The following is a 12,930-nucleotide window of genomic DNA, read 5'->3' as shown; positions in this document are numbered from 1 at the left end:
CTGGGCAGCATTTCCTAGCTCCCCTTGAGTATTTAGGGCCCCAGGAGGGGATGGTCCGTGGAAAGGCCCTGTGGGGCTGTGAGGGGCAGGGCCAGCCCTCTCGAGTGGTCTCTGGAGGAGGGGTCTTGGTGATGCAGAAAGAGGAGGGGAGGGCCCAGCCCCCATGTTTACCGCTCTGTGGCCGGCCCTGAGCACACCTGCTCGTCCCCTCTTCACAAGCCTGCCAGGTGGGGCTGTTAGCCACATGTTACAGGTGAGGACCACGGCGGGAGGCAGACCGGGAGAGCGCTGGGCTGGGAGGCAGGAGTCCTGAGTTCTGATTCCAGCCTGGCACACACGAGCTGTGTGACTTCGAACCCAGCCTCTCTGGGCCTCGAGCCCCTCATCGGGAAAGCGGAGGGGTTGAACTAGTTGACCCTCAAGGCTCTCCCAGCCCAGACATCCCACAGGCCCTGGATATAGTGATTTTCCCTCCTCGAGGGCGGGGTTAACCGACAAGGCCACAAATCAGACAGGTCGCCCCTTGCCCTGTGCGGTGTGGTGGCTGAGGGGTGGTGAGGACTCAGGGCCCACGCGGCTGCCTTCCCGTGCAGCTTCGTCTAAGGAACTGAGCACAATATACAAGAAAGACAACAGACAGAAAGATGGAAGAACACTCCCTGAGGCAGCCGTCTGAAAGCGGGACAGTCCGTCTCCATGGGATAGTGAGCTCCCCATCACTAGAAGTGTGCAAGCCGAGAACAGTTGCAGGCATCTGACAGGCTGCTGGAATCACTGACTTCCAAGACTTGTCTAGCTTGGCGGCCTCAGCCGGCGTCCCAGCTCTCGGCCGGGCCTGGCGGCCTCCTGAGCAGTTGTGTTCAGTTCTGAGGCCCCTGTGTTGTTCACTCGTGTGCCAGAATCAGGGGTGAGAAGTGCAGAAAGAAATTTGTTTCTAAGGATATTTAAAACACCCGAGTTTTTGAATGAGCTCTTCATGGAGATTAGAAACTTCAGTTATCACAGGCATAGCCCCACGCTTTCCTGAGGGGGAGGCAGAGGTGGCCCGTGCGCTGCGGCTGCCGGAATTGGGCACACGGCCGGGCTGGGCCACAGGGGCCACATGTGCTGCCCGCAGGTGGATGCCACCCGCCAGAGGCCGCTCTGGAGGACACAGGCTCCTCCCGCAGGGGCAGCAGGGAGAACTGCCTGCCCGCCTGCCCTGCTGAGGCCCAACCTTCTCCCTCCGAACCATACTGGGCAACAGGCGGCTCGCGCACACGAGGGATTCATCCCTCCTGCGAAGCCGCTGGCTGGGGGTGGGGGGTGTTGAGCTGTGGGGAGACCCATCAGCCAGGTGGGCTATTTTGGCTCTTGGTCACTTTGTCCCTTGGAGCAGCTCACAAGCTGTAGGTCCATCCAGAGTCTAGCTTGGCTCACGAGGGGCAGGGAAGCTCTGGCCAGCGCTCAGGGTTCCCGTATCTCCAATTCTCCTGGTTATGTGGACCTGGGGATGCTCATACTCGAGTGCAGGGAAGGGGCCTGGGAACCCCAGAAGAGGGAAGGTGACCAGACGTTGGCCACGACCCAGTCGGAGGTGACATGGCAAAGAACAGAGCAGGGTTGTTTGGGAAGAACAAGGCTAGGCGGCCTGGGGCCCTGCCTGGCTGCGCACTGGGGCAGTGCGTCGGCCCAGAAGGGAGCAGAACTGCAGGGAGCCAGGGAAGAGCGGGTTACTCTGCACCCAAGCCCAGTGTGGCCTCACCCAGCCGGGGTGTCCCTTCCCCTCTCTCTGCCTCCGTGTCAGCAGCACCTGTGAACTGGGGAGCCCCCCACCGTGTCCCAGTGTCAGTGAAGAGGGCTATGGGACTGCAGAGGGCACAGTGCCGCGCAAACACGAGGCTTGCACGGCCCTGCAGGTGGGGGTCTCTGGGTGCTCCCTCCCCACAAGGCAGGTCGGGGTGGCACTGGCAAGCTTGAGAAAGAGACACTCCACACAGACCACCGTCTTTCTTCACTCTTTACTGTGTAAAAATAAACTCAACAATTCATGTCGTTTCAGCAAGAAAATGAAAAAAAAAGCAATACCAGTAGAAATAGTGCATTTCCAGAATTGCTGATGGGAGGTGGCAGGTCCCATGGTTTTGACCCATTTGATACCAAAAGGCTGCAGATCATATGAAAAATGTACAGCTTTGGTTAGCAAATAATGAAAAAGTAAGATACATCGATTCTCTTCCATATTATACAATATATACATGATAACAACATCAACCAGAGGGGGTTGCTTTGTTGGATTTTTTTTTCTTTTTTGGCAAATAAGACAAAATTGGGACTCTAAGTATTGGGCTTTTTTTTCTTCCTCCTCAATGCCTTGTTCCCCTTCAACAAATTGCACTTAAGACCACCGTGCATGGAAGTGACACATTTCCCATCATTAGTTGAACAGATTGACACACTGTGTTTTACAAGATGAAACCATGGCTGTGTCAAGCCACATTTTGGTTGCCATGAGATTATAAAGGATACTATCCTCTTCGTGTTAACAACACGGAACCCTAGTTTTTTCTACCAGGATTGGAACTGATCAAGTCCTCGACTTAAGTCAGCTCCGACGCAAAGGGTCCACCATAAATGGCCAATTCACATCCTGGTCCCCAACACCTTTGAGTGCAGGCGGCCCCTCTTTGGAGCTCATTGGAATGACTGAGCCTCACGCCAGCCTCTCCCCCCTCTTCACTGCCCACAAGACACCCCCTTGGTCTCAGGTCCCAGGGCTGGTGACAAAGTGATCTTTGCAGTCTTAGAAAATAAACTGGGAATCTACAAAAGGAAAAGAAAGCATACAAAATGTATCTCTTTCTTCCAAAATACACGCTTTCAGTCCTACGTTTTGGTGGAGCCTGAAAGTATTTTCCAGGGAGATATAGATTGAGTTAATTTTATAGGTTTGTCCTTTTCTTTCATAAAAATACTCTTGTTTGGTAATAAACTTTTTCTTCTACAGTAAGAGAAATAATACTGTGTTATCAAAAGCAAGAAGGCTTACGATTCCAGTGGGATTTAAGCCCCGAGGGCCCGGAGAGCCTCTGTCGGCAGCTCCCCCACCTTGGACACCCAGGGAGCTGTGGGACACCAGCTCGGCAAGAGCTAACACCGCCTGGGCAGTGCTGTGTATCTTCTTATTTTATAAAATGGCTTACCTGAGATAGGCATGTGTTATTCAGTGCAAGAGGGAGCGCCGATCAGATTAAGGAGGAGATGGGAGACTACGCGGACTAGATTTGTGGCTGTGTCATTGACCTTTCTTGGGGCCGGCAAAGTGCCAAGTGTTAACACAGTGAGGGAGTCGAGGGGCTTGGCACAGGCTCCAGCTAGGGGCGGGGAGGGAGCCAAATGTCAGCTTCTGTCCCTGGCACCGCGGGGGCTTCGGGGGAGGGCCAGGAAGGTGGACAGGGCAGGAGGCCAAAGGGACGTAGGTACACGCGTCTGGGGTGTGCTCTGCCCGTCTCTAGCTAGGGCAGAGGATGGCTTGTGGTCCTGAACGGACAGCTCCCACCTCACCCGCAGGGCGGAGGGTGGTCTGCGGTCCGCTAGATCGGAAGGGGCTGGTGGGGGTGCTGGCAGGAGAGCACCCAGCCCCCGCTGGGCCTCGCCTAAGCAACCGCCGCGAGGGGGCTGAAGTGAGGGGTGGGGCCGACCTGGTCTAGAGGGGTGATTCCAAGCTCTCGCTCCGTCCCAATCACGGGCTTTGTTTAGGCTCCTTGTCAACCTACGTGTGAAAAATACTTCTTGGTGTGTTTGGGGAGTAGGGAGGAGGGAGAGGGAAACCGATCCCTCTCTTGACCTCCCCCGACACCCGTGGCTCGCTTATCCAGCCATTTTCGGTAGCTACGCGGATGGTCACAAGACAATGGGTGGCACTGGGCACACGACACAGAACCAGAAGTCCATGCAGGCAGGGGACACACATCAGACCAAGGGAGCAAGGGACGCGCCACCCCGAGGGACATGCAAACAGAGAAGATCCCTGCAGATCCAAAGATGCCACAACTCGACGGGCTCTGACGAAGCACAAGGGTCTCAGAAAAAGCCACTGTTGAACCACAACACACAGTGCGGAGCCCGGACCGCACCCTCTGAGCAAGAGCGATGCGTCACAGAACGGTGACCGGGTCCTGTGCAGACACCCACGCAAACACGAACACAGAGACACCAACACAGACGCACACGGATGCGCTAGGTTTCCGACGCGACAGGGACCCGCGAGTGAGGAGACAGGCGCCCCGGGAGGAACGGAAGACGGGGACCCCTGTTCCTCCCGAAGAAACGTCTGCAGCTGCAGGTGAGCAGGCGGCGCGGGAGAAGTTCTAGAAAGACTTGCCAGCCTTTTGCTAATTAGACTCCTGGTGGCAGAGTCCAGGGTGCCCTCCAGGCGTGTGACCCCCAGATGGCACGACAGAGCAGGGAGCCCAGCTGGGGCACGGTCCGTCTTCGCGCTCTTCCTCTCTCTCTCTCTCTCTCTCGACACACATGCACACACAGAAACGCACGCGTGTGCACGCACACACATTCCCCCCGCCTCGGAAGGACTAGAAGGAAGTGTGTATGGGTGCTTTTCATGGGGGAAAATAAAGTTCTAGGTCCTGGACACTGGTCGTGTCTTGGGGTCACCAGCTGGTGACAGGCTAGGGGCTGCTACAGGACTGGAGCCCTGTAAAGAAGGGGGAGTGGGTTTCAGGCCCCAGTGCTGGCCGGGCTGGGCTCCACATGGGAGGCTGCCGGAGGCCCCTGTGGAGGACTCACCGGGCCAGCTGACCTGGGCCTGGGAGCGTGGGAGGGATACGGCTGTCAAAATTAGCTCAGACCTTCTCATCCACTGGTCTGGTTCCAGTGTCACTGGCCCTAACTGGCTGGTTCTTAATCAGAACGTGGGTTTCCTTGTCTAAAAGGTCCCCTGTTGAGCTGATCCGTGGGTACCTGTGGTCTCCCACTGCCAGAGGCGGAAGGGGTGGCGCCAGGAAAGGCTGGCTTCCTGGGCTGTGGGGGGCACACCCCCTCTCGGGGCACCAGCTGGCAGACGAGGGGGAGGAACGGATCCCACCCCCGAAAGGGCGCAAGACTGCAGGCCACAGACCTGGTCCTGGGCCAGAGCCAGAGAGCTGGGCGGGCAAGTCCAGCGCCACCGTCAGATGCCACCCGAGCGGAGCTGCCTGGGCACTGGGCGGGGACTGCCCGCTTCCTGAGGCCGCCCCCGCCCCTTGGTAGCCTCTCCCCGCCTCACTGCCCGAGAGCACGAGGTGCCATCCCGGGGCACAGGCGGAGAGAACCCGCTCCTACTACGAAAGAGAAGTTCTCTGTGGAGAGGCCCCCCGGCCTCGGACCAACCGCTACAAGACATTTATTTTCGCGGTAGAGAGAGAGGTGGCTCTGGAAACGGTGTGCAAAGACAGACGTGCGTGCAGAGGAAGCCGCGCAGCCCCGAGGCCCGCGGGCAGCTCCCACAGTTGGCAAGTACAGATATTCGACCAGTCGCGAGATTTCCCGACACCACGGAGGAAGAAGAAAGGAGACAGCTCATTCTGAAAGAAAGCACCTCCCCCCAGAGACACACACTCGCCCCCACACACATCCTCACCTACATCTGCTCGGCCCCATGTCGCAGCCGCCTGCGAGCGCGAGCGGGGCAGCCTGAGACCCAACGCGGGCTCCTCGGGGGGAGCGGGGCCTCCTCCCGGGCACGAGGGCGAACCAGGCCGTGTGCGTGTGCGTGCGCGTGCACGGGTGAGGGCCTTGAGTCACTCCTGGGGAGAGGGAGAGAAGAAGACACAAGAGGGTCATCACCGCACAAGCAGGGGGGAGGCGGGCGGGCCGGCCCGAGGGCAGGGGCTCGGCCGGCAGGAGCCTCAGTTGATCTGGCGACAGGCTTCGAATGTCCACTTGGTGGCTCCCCCGTAGATCTCGATGTGGGACTCGGCCCAGGCGATGACGTTCCCAGAAAGGGCCTTGGTGCTGCAGGTGGCCAGGTTGTACACCTCCCCAGGGGTCAGCTTGCGGTCCCAGATGTTGAAGTGGGCTAGCTCGCCCACGAACGCTTGCGTGGCGTCGAACCCGCCGCCCAGGGTGTCCTTCAGAGGAAAGCAGAGGGTGAAGGTGGAGGGGGCTGTAGGGGTGGGGGTCTCTCGAGGGAGCACGTGTCCGTGTCTCCCCCATCAGGGGCCCTCACATCTACCTCGAAGCACCGTTTCGTGTCCTGTCTCTGGGTCTTCAGCTTTGCACTGGCCCCCCTCCCACGGGGAGCCCAGGAGAAGGGACACTACTGGCCACCTCTGTACTGGATGCAGAGCGTCTCCCGGGGACACCTGGACTCTGCCCGACTGTGGCCTGTCCCTCGGCCAGTGAGGGGGTCAGCAGGGCCATGCGGCACCACGGACGCAGGGCCTCGGGCCAGCCGCTGCTGCTCTCCCTGCCTAGACGGGCTCAGACGTCACTCTTTGCCGAGCCCAATGGGAACAGAAGGCCTGGGACCCTCCCTCCTGCGCTTCCCTCTGGATGCCCAATGGGAGACAAACCACTTTCAGGAAATAAATTACGCGTCGCTAAGGGCAGACTGGCCTTCCTGTGCCAAAGAAAGGGTCGTTGCAGCCACCAGAGCACTGACAGCAAAGCCCACTCTCCTATACTTCTGGAGAAGCCCTCCCAGGGCAGGGACTTGGCCCAAACTGCTGCGTCACGTGCTCCCTTTGGCTCCTTCTGGGAATGGGGGGAGCCAGCTCCCTCTCCCTCCCACTCCCCCCTTGCTCCCCCTTTACCCTGGTCACCCACCCTGGCTCTCCTCCCCCTGCAGCCAGCACCCCCGCCCCAGGCCAGTACCTGCTCCTGGCCCAGCACCAGCACCCCCTGCGGCTTGATGGGGTGATAGGGTGCCAGGTTCTCGCCATTGCCACCCTGGGTGCCATCCTGGTAGGCTTCCCAGACCCCGTCCCGGGTGGTCCAGGTGATACAGATATGGTGCCACTGGCCGTCGTTGATCACAAAGGGCAGCTTGGCCACCTGGCAAGCAGGAGGACACACACGGCATGATGGGTGTAGGGGCACAACGGAGGGTCGGTGGGAGGACACACACGGCATGATGGGTGTAGGGGCACAACGGAGGGTCGGTGATTGTCACTACTCACCGCGTTAACCGTTACTCTTCCTATCACGACGTTTAAAATAAATACCAAGAGCCATTACCGAATTCTCTCAGCACCTGCCCCCGCGACCTTACCGTCCGCCAGCCCCATCCGTCGACGCATCATGGAGTCCCACAGGACATGTGACGACTTGTCAGGGGGCCCCTGCGATCGATCTGAACGCACAGTGGCCTCACCCCTCCTCACCCTCCTTCTTCCCTGCTGGTCTACAAAACCAGCCCTGGCGGGGGGGTCCCACTGCTGGGGTCTCAGCTCGCTGCTGCGGCCTGCGCCTCTCTGCTCTCCGCCAACACGAAACTGCCAGATCTTCAGGGTCTATACCCGCCCAGCCTCTGTACAGCCTGAGACGCCAGGTCTTCTAAAGCTCAGGCCAGCCTCCGGCCTGGGATGCCCCCCGCTAGCATTCCAGGGGGCGATGGTGCGGCAGACAAAATGACCCGCACACCCTTTAACCTGGGGACGTGGGGCCCAGCAAGGAAACACCCTTGCTGGTCAAGGCGGCAACGCAGGGTCCGGGATTCGAATCCGCAGCCTGGGATTGAGCTGTTTCCTACCAGTGCTGCCACAGAGACCAGGGAGCCTGAGGGCTGGCAGCCCATTCACCGCTTCGGAGAAGGCTCCCCGGAGGGGAAAGGCCCACCCTCCAAGGGCTCCTCCCAGGGCTGAGGGGTTGAACAGGATAGATTTGGACTCTGGAAGAATCTCTAGGGGTAGCTTCACCACCCCAGAGCATCTGCGGTCCTCCCCATACAAGGAGCAAAGCCGGTTCTGAGGCGAGCTGGGGGAGGAGGAGCCGGCGTTCGATGGGAGGGAGGCAGGACCCCCTGGGTCAGCCTATGCCACCCCCCACCCCGGGAGGCCTCTGTCTGGGAAAGTTCCAGCTTCACGCTGTTCAGGGAGTGTGGGTGCGGGCGCCCCTCCTCCCCTTTGCTTCCCCGGTCCGATGGGCCCTGCTGTGGGGGCCCGGCTGCAGACCTGCCCCGGCAGCGGGGGGCGGGGGCCTGGGGCGCTCGCTCTGCTGTCCTGCGAGTCCAGACGGCTGGGGGCGTTACCTTGTCGTTGATGAGGATTTCCATGGGATTGTTGCCCCACTCGATGAGGACCAGCTCGTTGGCCTGGCCCGGCACGGCGTAGGAGAAGGGCGTGCCCACCCCGGGGGCCGCGCTGGACTTGAGCCACATGCACACGGAGAAGGCGTACATCTCGGGCAGGCTCTTCTTCACCTTGGCGTACATGTAGTTGGTCCGCAGCGGGAACGTGAGCTGGAACTTGTCTCCGGGGCGGTTGTCCTTCTGACCTGGAAAGGACAGGACACAGTCCCGTCATCTGCACCTCGAGGCACTGGTCCTGTTGGAAACCCACGCCGTGCTCCCCTCCCCCCCCCCCCAGCTCTGGGAAGCCAGGAGCAGACTCTTCTCCATTCTACAGCTGCCCAGCGAGGCCCTGCGGGGTCAAGTGCTTTGCCCTGCCCTAGGGCACAGAGCCAGAACAAAAGAGCTGACCCAAGATCTCTGCGCTTGCTGCTCAGGCTCCCATATCCTGCCCCCCCCCGGGGAGGCTGGGGTGGGGGTGGGGGGACCATGGTGGCCATGGGCAGGGAATGGGTCAGCGCACACCAGAAAAACCGGCCCTTGGTGGTGTGGCCACAGAGGGAGGAGGTCTCCTCTGGCCTGAAAGAGGCCGGCTGCCCCCCGGAGCAGCCCCTTCGGCCGTTCACAAATATTTCTCTTGGAACCCCACCCGAGACAAGCAGGCCCCTGGTGTCCAGCACACTCCCCTTGAGACCGGGACATGCTGCAGTCCCTGGCCGCCCTTCTGATCCAATCAACGAGCCCTGAGGACTCTGGCTATTTCCAGAATCCTATCTACCCCACAGGAGAGAGGCTCTTCTAGCAACCCTGCCTGGAGCCCTGCTGAGAGGGCAGGACAGCAGGGAGCCAGGGCCCCCCAGGTGACTGCTTTGAGGACTGGCCACTCATTCTCAGGGCGAACTTGCCGTGTTTCCTGAAAAATCAGGCTCCTGGCCTGACAGCCTCCCTTTACACAACAGCCACCAGCTCCCTGCCTGCCAGTGATGTCTCAGGGAACGCTTGTCTGCCCCCTCCCAACCCACACACGCACTGTAGCTGTGGCCCTGGGTATGGTGTGACTGACTCCAGGCAAAACATTCCAAGCCGGCAGTGGGCACAGGCACGGGGCCCTGAGCCAGGAAGACGCACACCTGCCAGCTCCTGGGTGTGCTGGGGCTTGCCAGGGAGTCCACAAGGAAACAGGCCCCCAGGCCAAGAATTATTTCTAGAAGGCATCCTGCTGGGCCAACAACCCTCCATCCATTCAGGTATCAGGGAACAGCAGGGCTAGCCCCCTCAGTGCCCCCCCAACCATCCTAGGCTTGTGTTCCCGCCCCCCCCCAACACACACCTTGGAGCAGATCCAGCCCCTGGCCTCTCTAGGGGCTGTTTTTCATTCCCCCCAATCTCCCCTCCTTCCCTCCCCCCTCCCCTCCCCCGTCCCTTCCCCTGATCTGTTTTTCAGTTACATAACGAGCCTTAAGATGGCACTGTTTAAATCCATCCGGCACATTTTGCGGTCCAAGAAGGGTCACGTGGCCCTGCTCCAAGCCCAGGAAACCCCCCCCCCCACTTTTACAACCTTGTTTGATTTCTGTGACTTCAAGGCTGAGCCCAGCTCATCTGTGAGCCCCAGGGTGCAGTTGGGGCTGGCCAGAGTTGGTGACCCAGGAACCACAGAATGTGCAAGGTGTCAGGGCTTCAGCCATTCAGAAAATAAAGCCACGGAGAGGGGCTCACCTGAAGGGGGGAAACCGGAGATCCCCAGAGGGCTGCAGGGGTGCGATGGAGGTGGGAGAAAACGATCCCCAGCCCGCACCCCATTCCCTGCTGGGGTGGGGACCGGCTAGAGCCAGTCTTTCCTACCAGGGAGGGCTTGGGAGCGCCACAGCCACAGCGCGAACTTACTGAAGATGAAACAAATCAGACTTGGAAAAATCCTTCCAGTGTGTGCGTGTGTGTAGGGAGGGCGCAGCCGACACCAATCAATCCCTTCCTCGATCTGCTTCCCCTCCCTCCATATGTCCCCAGTCCAGGGGGCCACAGCCTTATCAGGAACACCGACTGGAAACCCGAAACCCAGGGCAGGGATTCAGGAAGCGGGAAGGGGCTGGAGGGGTGTTGGAGCTTCAGGCTTTCACAGCCTGGGGAGGAGCTGTGCAGGAAGCCGGGACCTGAGGCAGGGTCCTGCTGGCCCAGGGAGCCTTGCGGGCAGCATGACGGCCCCCCCACCCCGACTCCCCCAGACCGTTACCTTTCTCCAGCTCGCTGATCCGCTGGTGCAGGGAGGTTAGGGCGCTCTCGATCTTGACCCTCTCCTCCGTGTCGTTCTTGGGGCCACCCTTGCCCTCCTCCAGAGTGTTCACCCGAGACAGCACCTGCCTCTCCAGGTCATCGATCTTGCTCTGCAGCAGATCCTTGAGGCTGTTGGTCTGGCTGGAGGAATTAAGCCGGCTGTACTGCTGCGGGGGTGCAAGGGCGGGGGGGAAACCACACCGTTACGCGAGGAGCGGGGACCGTGCCGGGAGGCCCGCGGCGCGGTCCCCTCAGGGCGAATGCGGGGGCGGCCTGGCGGGGAGCTCGGGCCAGTGGCCGTCTGCGGGGCCCCGCAGGCTCCTGGCTGCCCCGGTTGGGCATCAGCGCCCGGCCGAGGCGGGGGTGGGGGTGTGAGGCCGGGTCAGGAGTGGGGGTGGGGCAGGGCAGAGGGGCGCAAAAGCCGGAAGGGGAACCGCTGTGCGCGCGCGGACCTCGAGGTTCTCCAGGCGGGTTTTGAGCGACTGCAAAGTTTGCCCGAGTTGGCTGAGCGTCTCGGCGGCCGGTGTCCGGGACAGGTCGCCCATGGTGTTCTTGCCCGAGCCGGGCTGCTTGCGGCCACCGCCGGCCCGGGCCTCGCCGGCGCCCGCGTCCAGCGTGCTCTGGCTCTCGCAGCGGCCCAGCTTGGTGGTCAGCTCGCGAATGGTCTCTTTCTGGCTCAGGATGGTCTCCTTCTGCTGCAGCACGGTCTCGCGGAGCTGCAGCACGTTGCTCCGGAGCTCCTCGGCGCCGCCGGCGGCCACGGACGCGGCGCACATGTCGGCGTCCACCGGCACCGAGGTGCAGATGAAGCGCGTCGGCCCGAAATCCTGGGCCGCGCTGCCCAGGAGGCAAAGGGCGAGCAGCGCACAGGTGCGCGCGGCGCGGCGGGCCGGCATGGCTGCGGGCGCTGGGACCGGCGCTCCGGCCCGGCTCCTGGGGCTCGGCTCGGCGGGGCTCGGCGGGCGGCCCGCGCTCTGGGCGCCGCGCTGCTCGGCCGCGCAGTCCTCACCGCCGCGCTGCCCGGCCCTCACTGCCGCCCGCGCTGCGGAGCCCGCGCCTTTTATGCCGCCGCGGGAGGGGCCTCGGCGCTGCCGACGTCAGCGGGGGAGGAATCCCGCTTTAATTGTCTGCGGCCCGGCCCGCGGCGCCTGGCGGGGGTCGTTCGGGCGCGCGTGGGGGCCGCCTCCTCCGGTCTCTCCCCCCAGCCCACGCCGAGCCGGCACAGCTTCCCCGAAGGCTCCGAGAGCGGCGGCGGGGGGGGGGGGGGAGGGCGGGCTAGGGTCTGGGACTATAGGATGGGCCACCTGCATGATGTCCCCAAATTTCCGACGGGGCTGGGGGCGGGTGGGAGGCCGCAGCCGGCACGGGAGACAGAATTCAGTTCAACCCGCTTGGCCCCACAGAACACCCTCGCGGCCCAGGCCGGGAGCGTTCAAGGCTGGACCCGGTCCCCAAGGACTCAAATCGTCTACACTCGTGTGCCGGGTGAGGAGCGCTGGGGAGCGGAGCCTCCCACGGCCGCTGAGTCCTGAGAGGGGGTCGCGGGGCTGTCGCACGGTTCTTCGATGCCCGTGTGGGGTTGAAAAGCCGCTCTACACCCTGGGTCTAGGGACTTCTCCACGACCTCGTTGCTGGCTCTCCAGCCTCCCTTCCACAGGCCCGGGGCTTTGGGGACCCGGCTACGTCCCGGGGGAATCGCAACACCACCCCCCTCCCCGAGCCGGCGGGGCGGGCGGGCACTTCTCGGATCGAGCCTTTCCTGCCAGCGCAGCCGGCCCGATTCCGAGCAGACGGCGCCGCCGGGGGCTGGACGCTCCCTGCAGCCCCGTGGGAGGCGCTGAGCCGGCCGCGCTTCCGAGGGGGCCTGGCTGGCCGACCTTTCCGCGCTCCCGGAGCGCCTTCCCGTCGCAGAGGCGCGCGTGCCCGTCTGTGTCCGTGTGCGCGTTGGGCTGTCTGTACTGCATGAGCCCCAGCTCGGCCCACTTCTCCACCCATGGCAGGTGCGGAGGGGGTCCTGGTTATCGGCGGGGTCGTCGCCCGTGTGGAGCCCCCCACACGGTGGCACTTTACTCACAGTCGCCCTCCGGCCCCTCCCCCCTGCACCTGTTTTCTGAGTAGCAGCGCCGCGAGGCTCGGCTCCCAGATTCCCGTCCGGGTGGGGACGCCAGGTTCGGGGCTCCGGACAGGCCCGAGCCGCTAGCGCGCCCCAGGCGGTCAGAGTTCCGAGGTCCCTCTGAGCGCAGGAGACTGAGGCTCCAGGATCTCGAGGTCGGGCTCCAGGTGACAGCAGGAGCCTGGGCTGCAGCCGCGGTCCGGGCGGCCCCGCTGACGCCCCGGACCCCCCCCCCAGTCGGGGCGCCACGCTGGCGGTCCCCAACCCGAGGGACCCA

The 12,930-nt window shown here is 62.4% G+C and overlaps 1 protein-coding gene across 1 annotated transcript; it reads right to left on the bottom strand.

Moving 5' to 3' along the window:
* Positions 1-1,991: 1,991 nt before the first annotated feature.
* Positions 1,992-11,460, bottom strand: NPTX1 (neuronal pentraxin 1). The gene is made up of 5 exons (XM_026483939.4): positions 10,993-11,460; positions 10,500-10,707; positions 8,228-8,472; positions 6,853-7,032; positions 1,992-6,107 (listed from the first exon to the last, which is right to left on the bottom strand). The coding sequence occupies exons 1-5, from the start codon at positions 11,434-11,436 to the stop codon at positions 5,886-5,888; spliced, it is 1,299 nt and encodes a 432-aa protein (XP_026339724.1). The 5' UTR covers positions 11,437-11,460; the 3' UTR covers positions 1,992-5,885.
* Between the last annotated feature and the right edge of the window lie 1,470 nt (positions 11,461-12,930).

The sequence above is a fragment of the Ursus arctos genome, unplaced genomic scaffold (genome assembly GCF_023065955.2).
Source record: "Ursus arctos isolate Adak ecotype North America unplaced genomic scaffold, UrsArc2.0 scaffold_24, whole genome shotgun sequence".
NCBI lineage: Eukaryota > Metazoa > Chordata > Mammalia > Carnivora > Ursidae > Ursus > Ursus arctos.
This window is presented reverse-complemented; position numbering and strand designations above follow the sequence as displayed.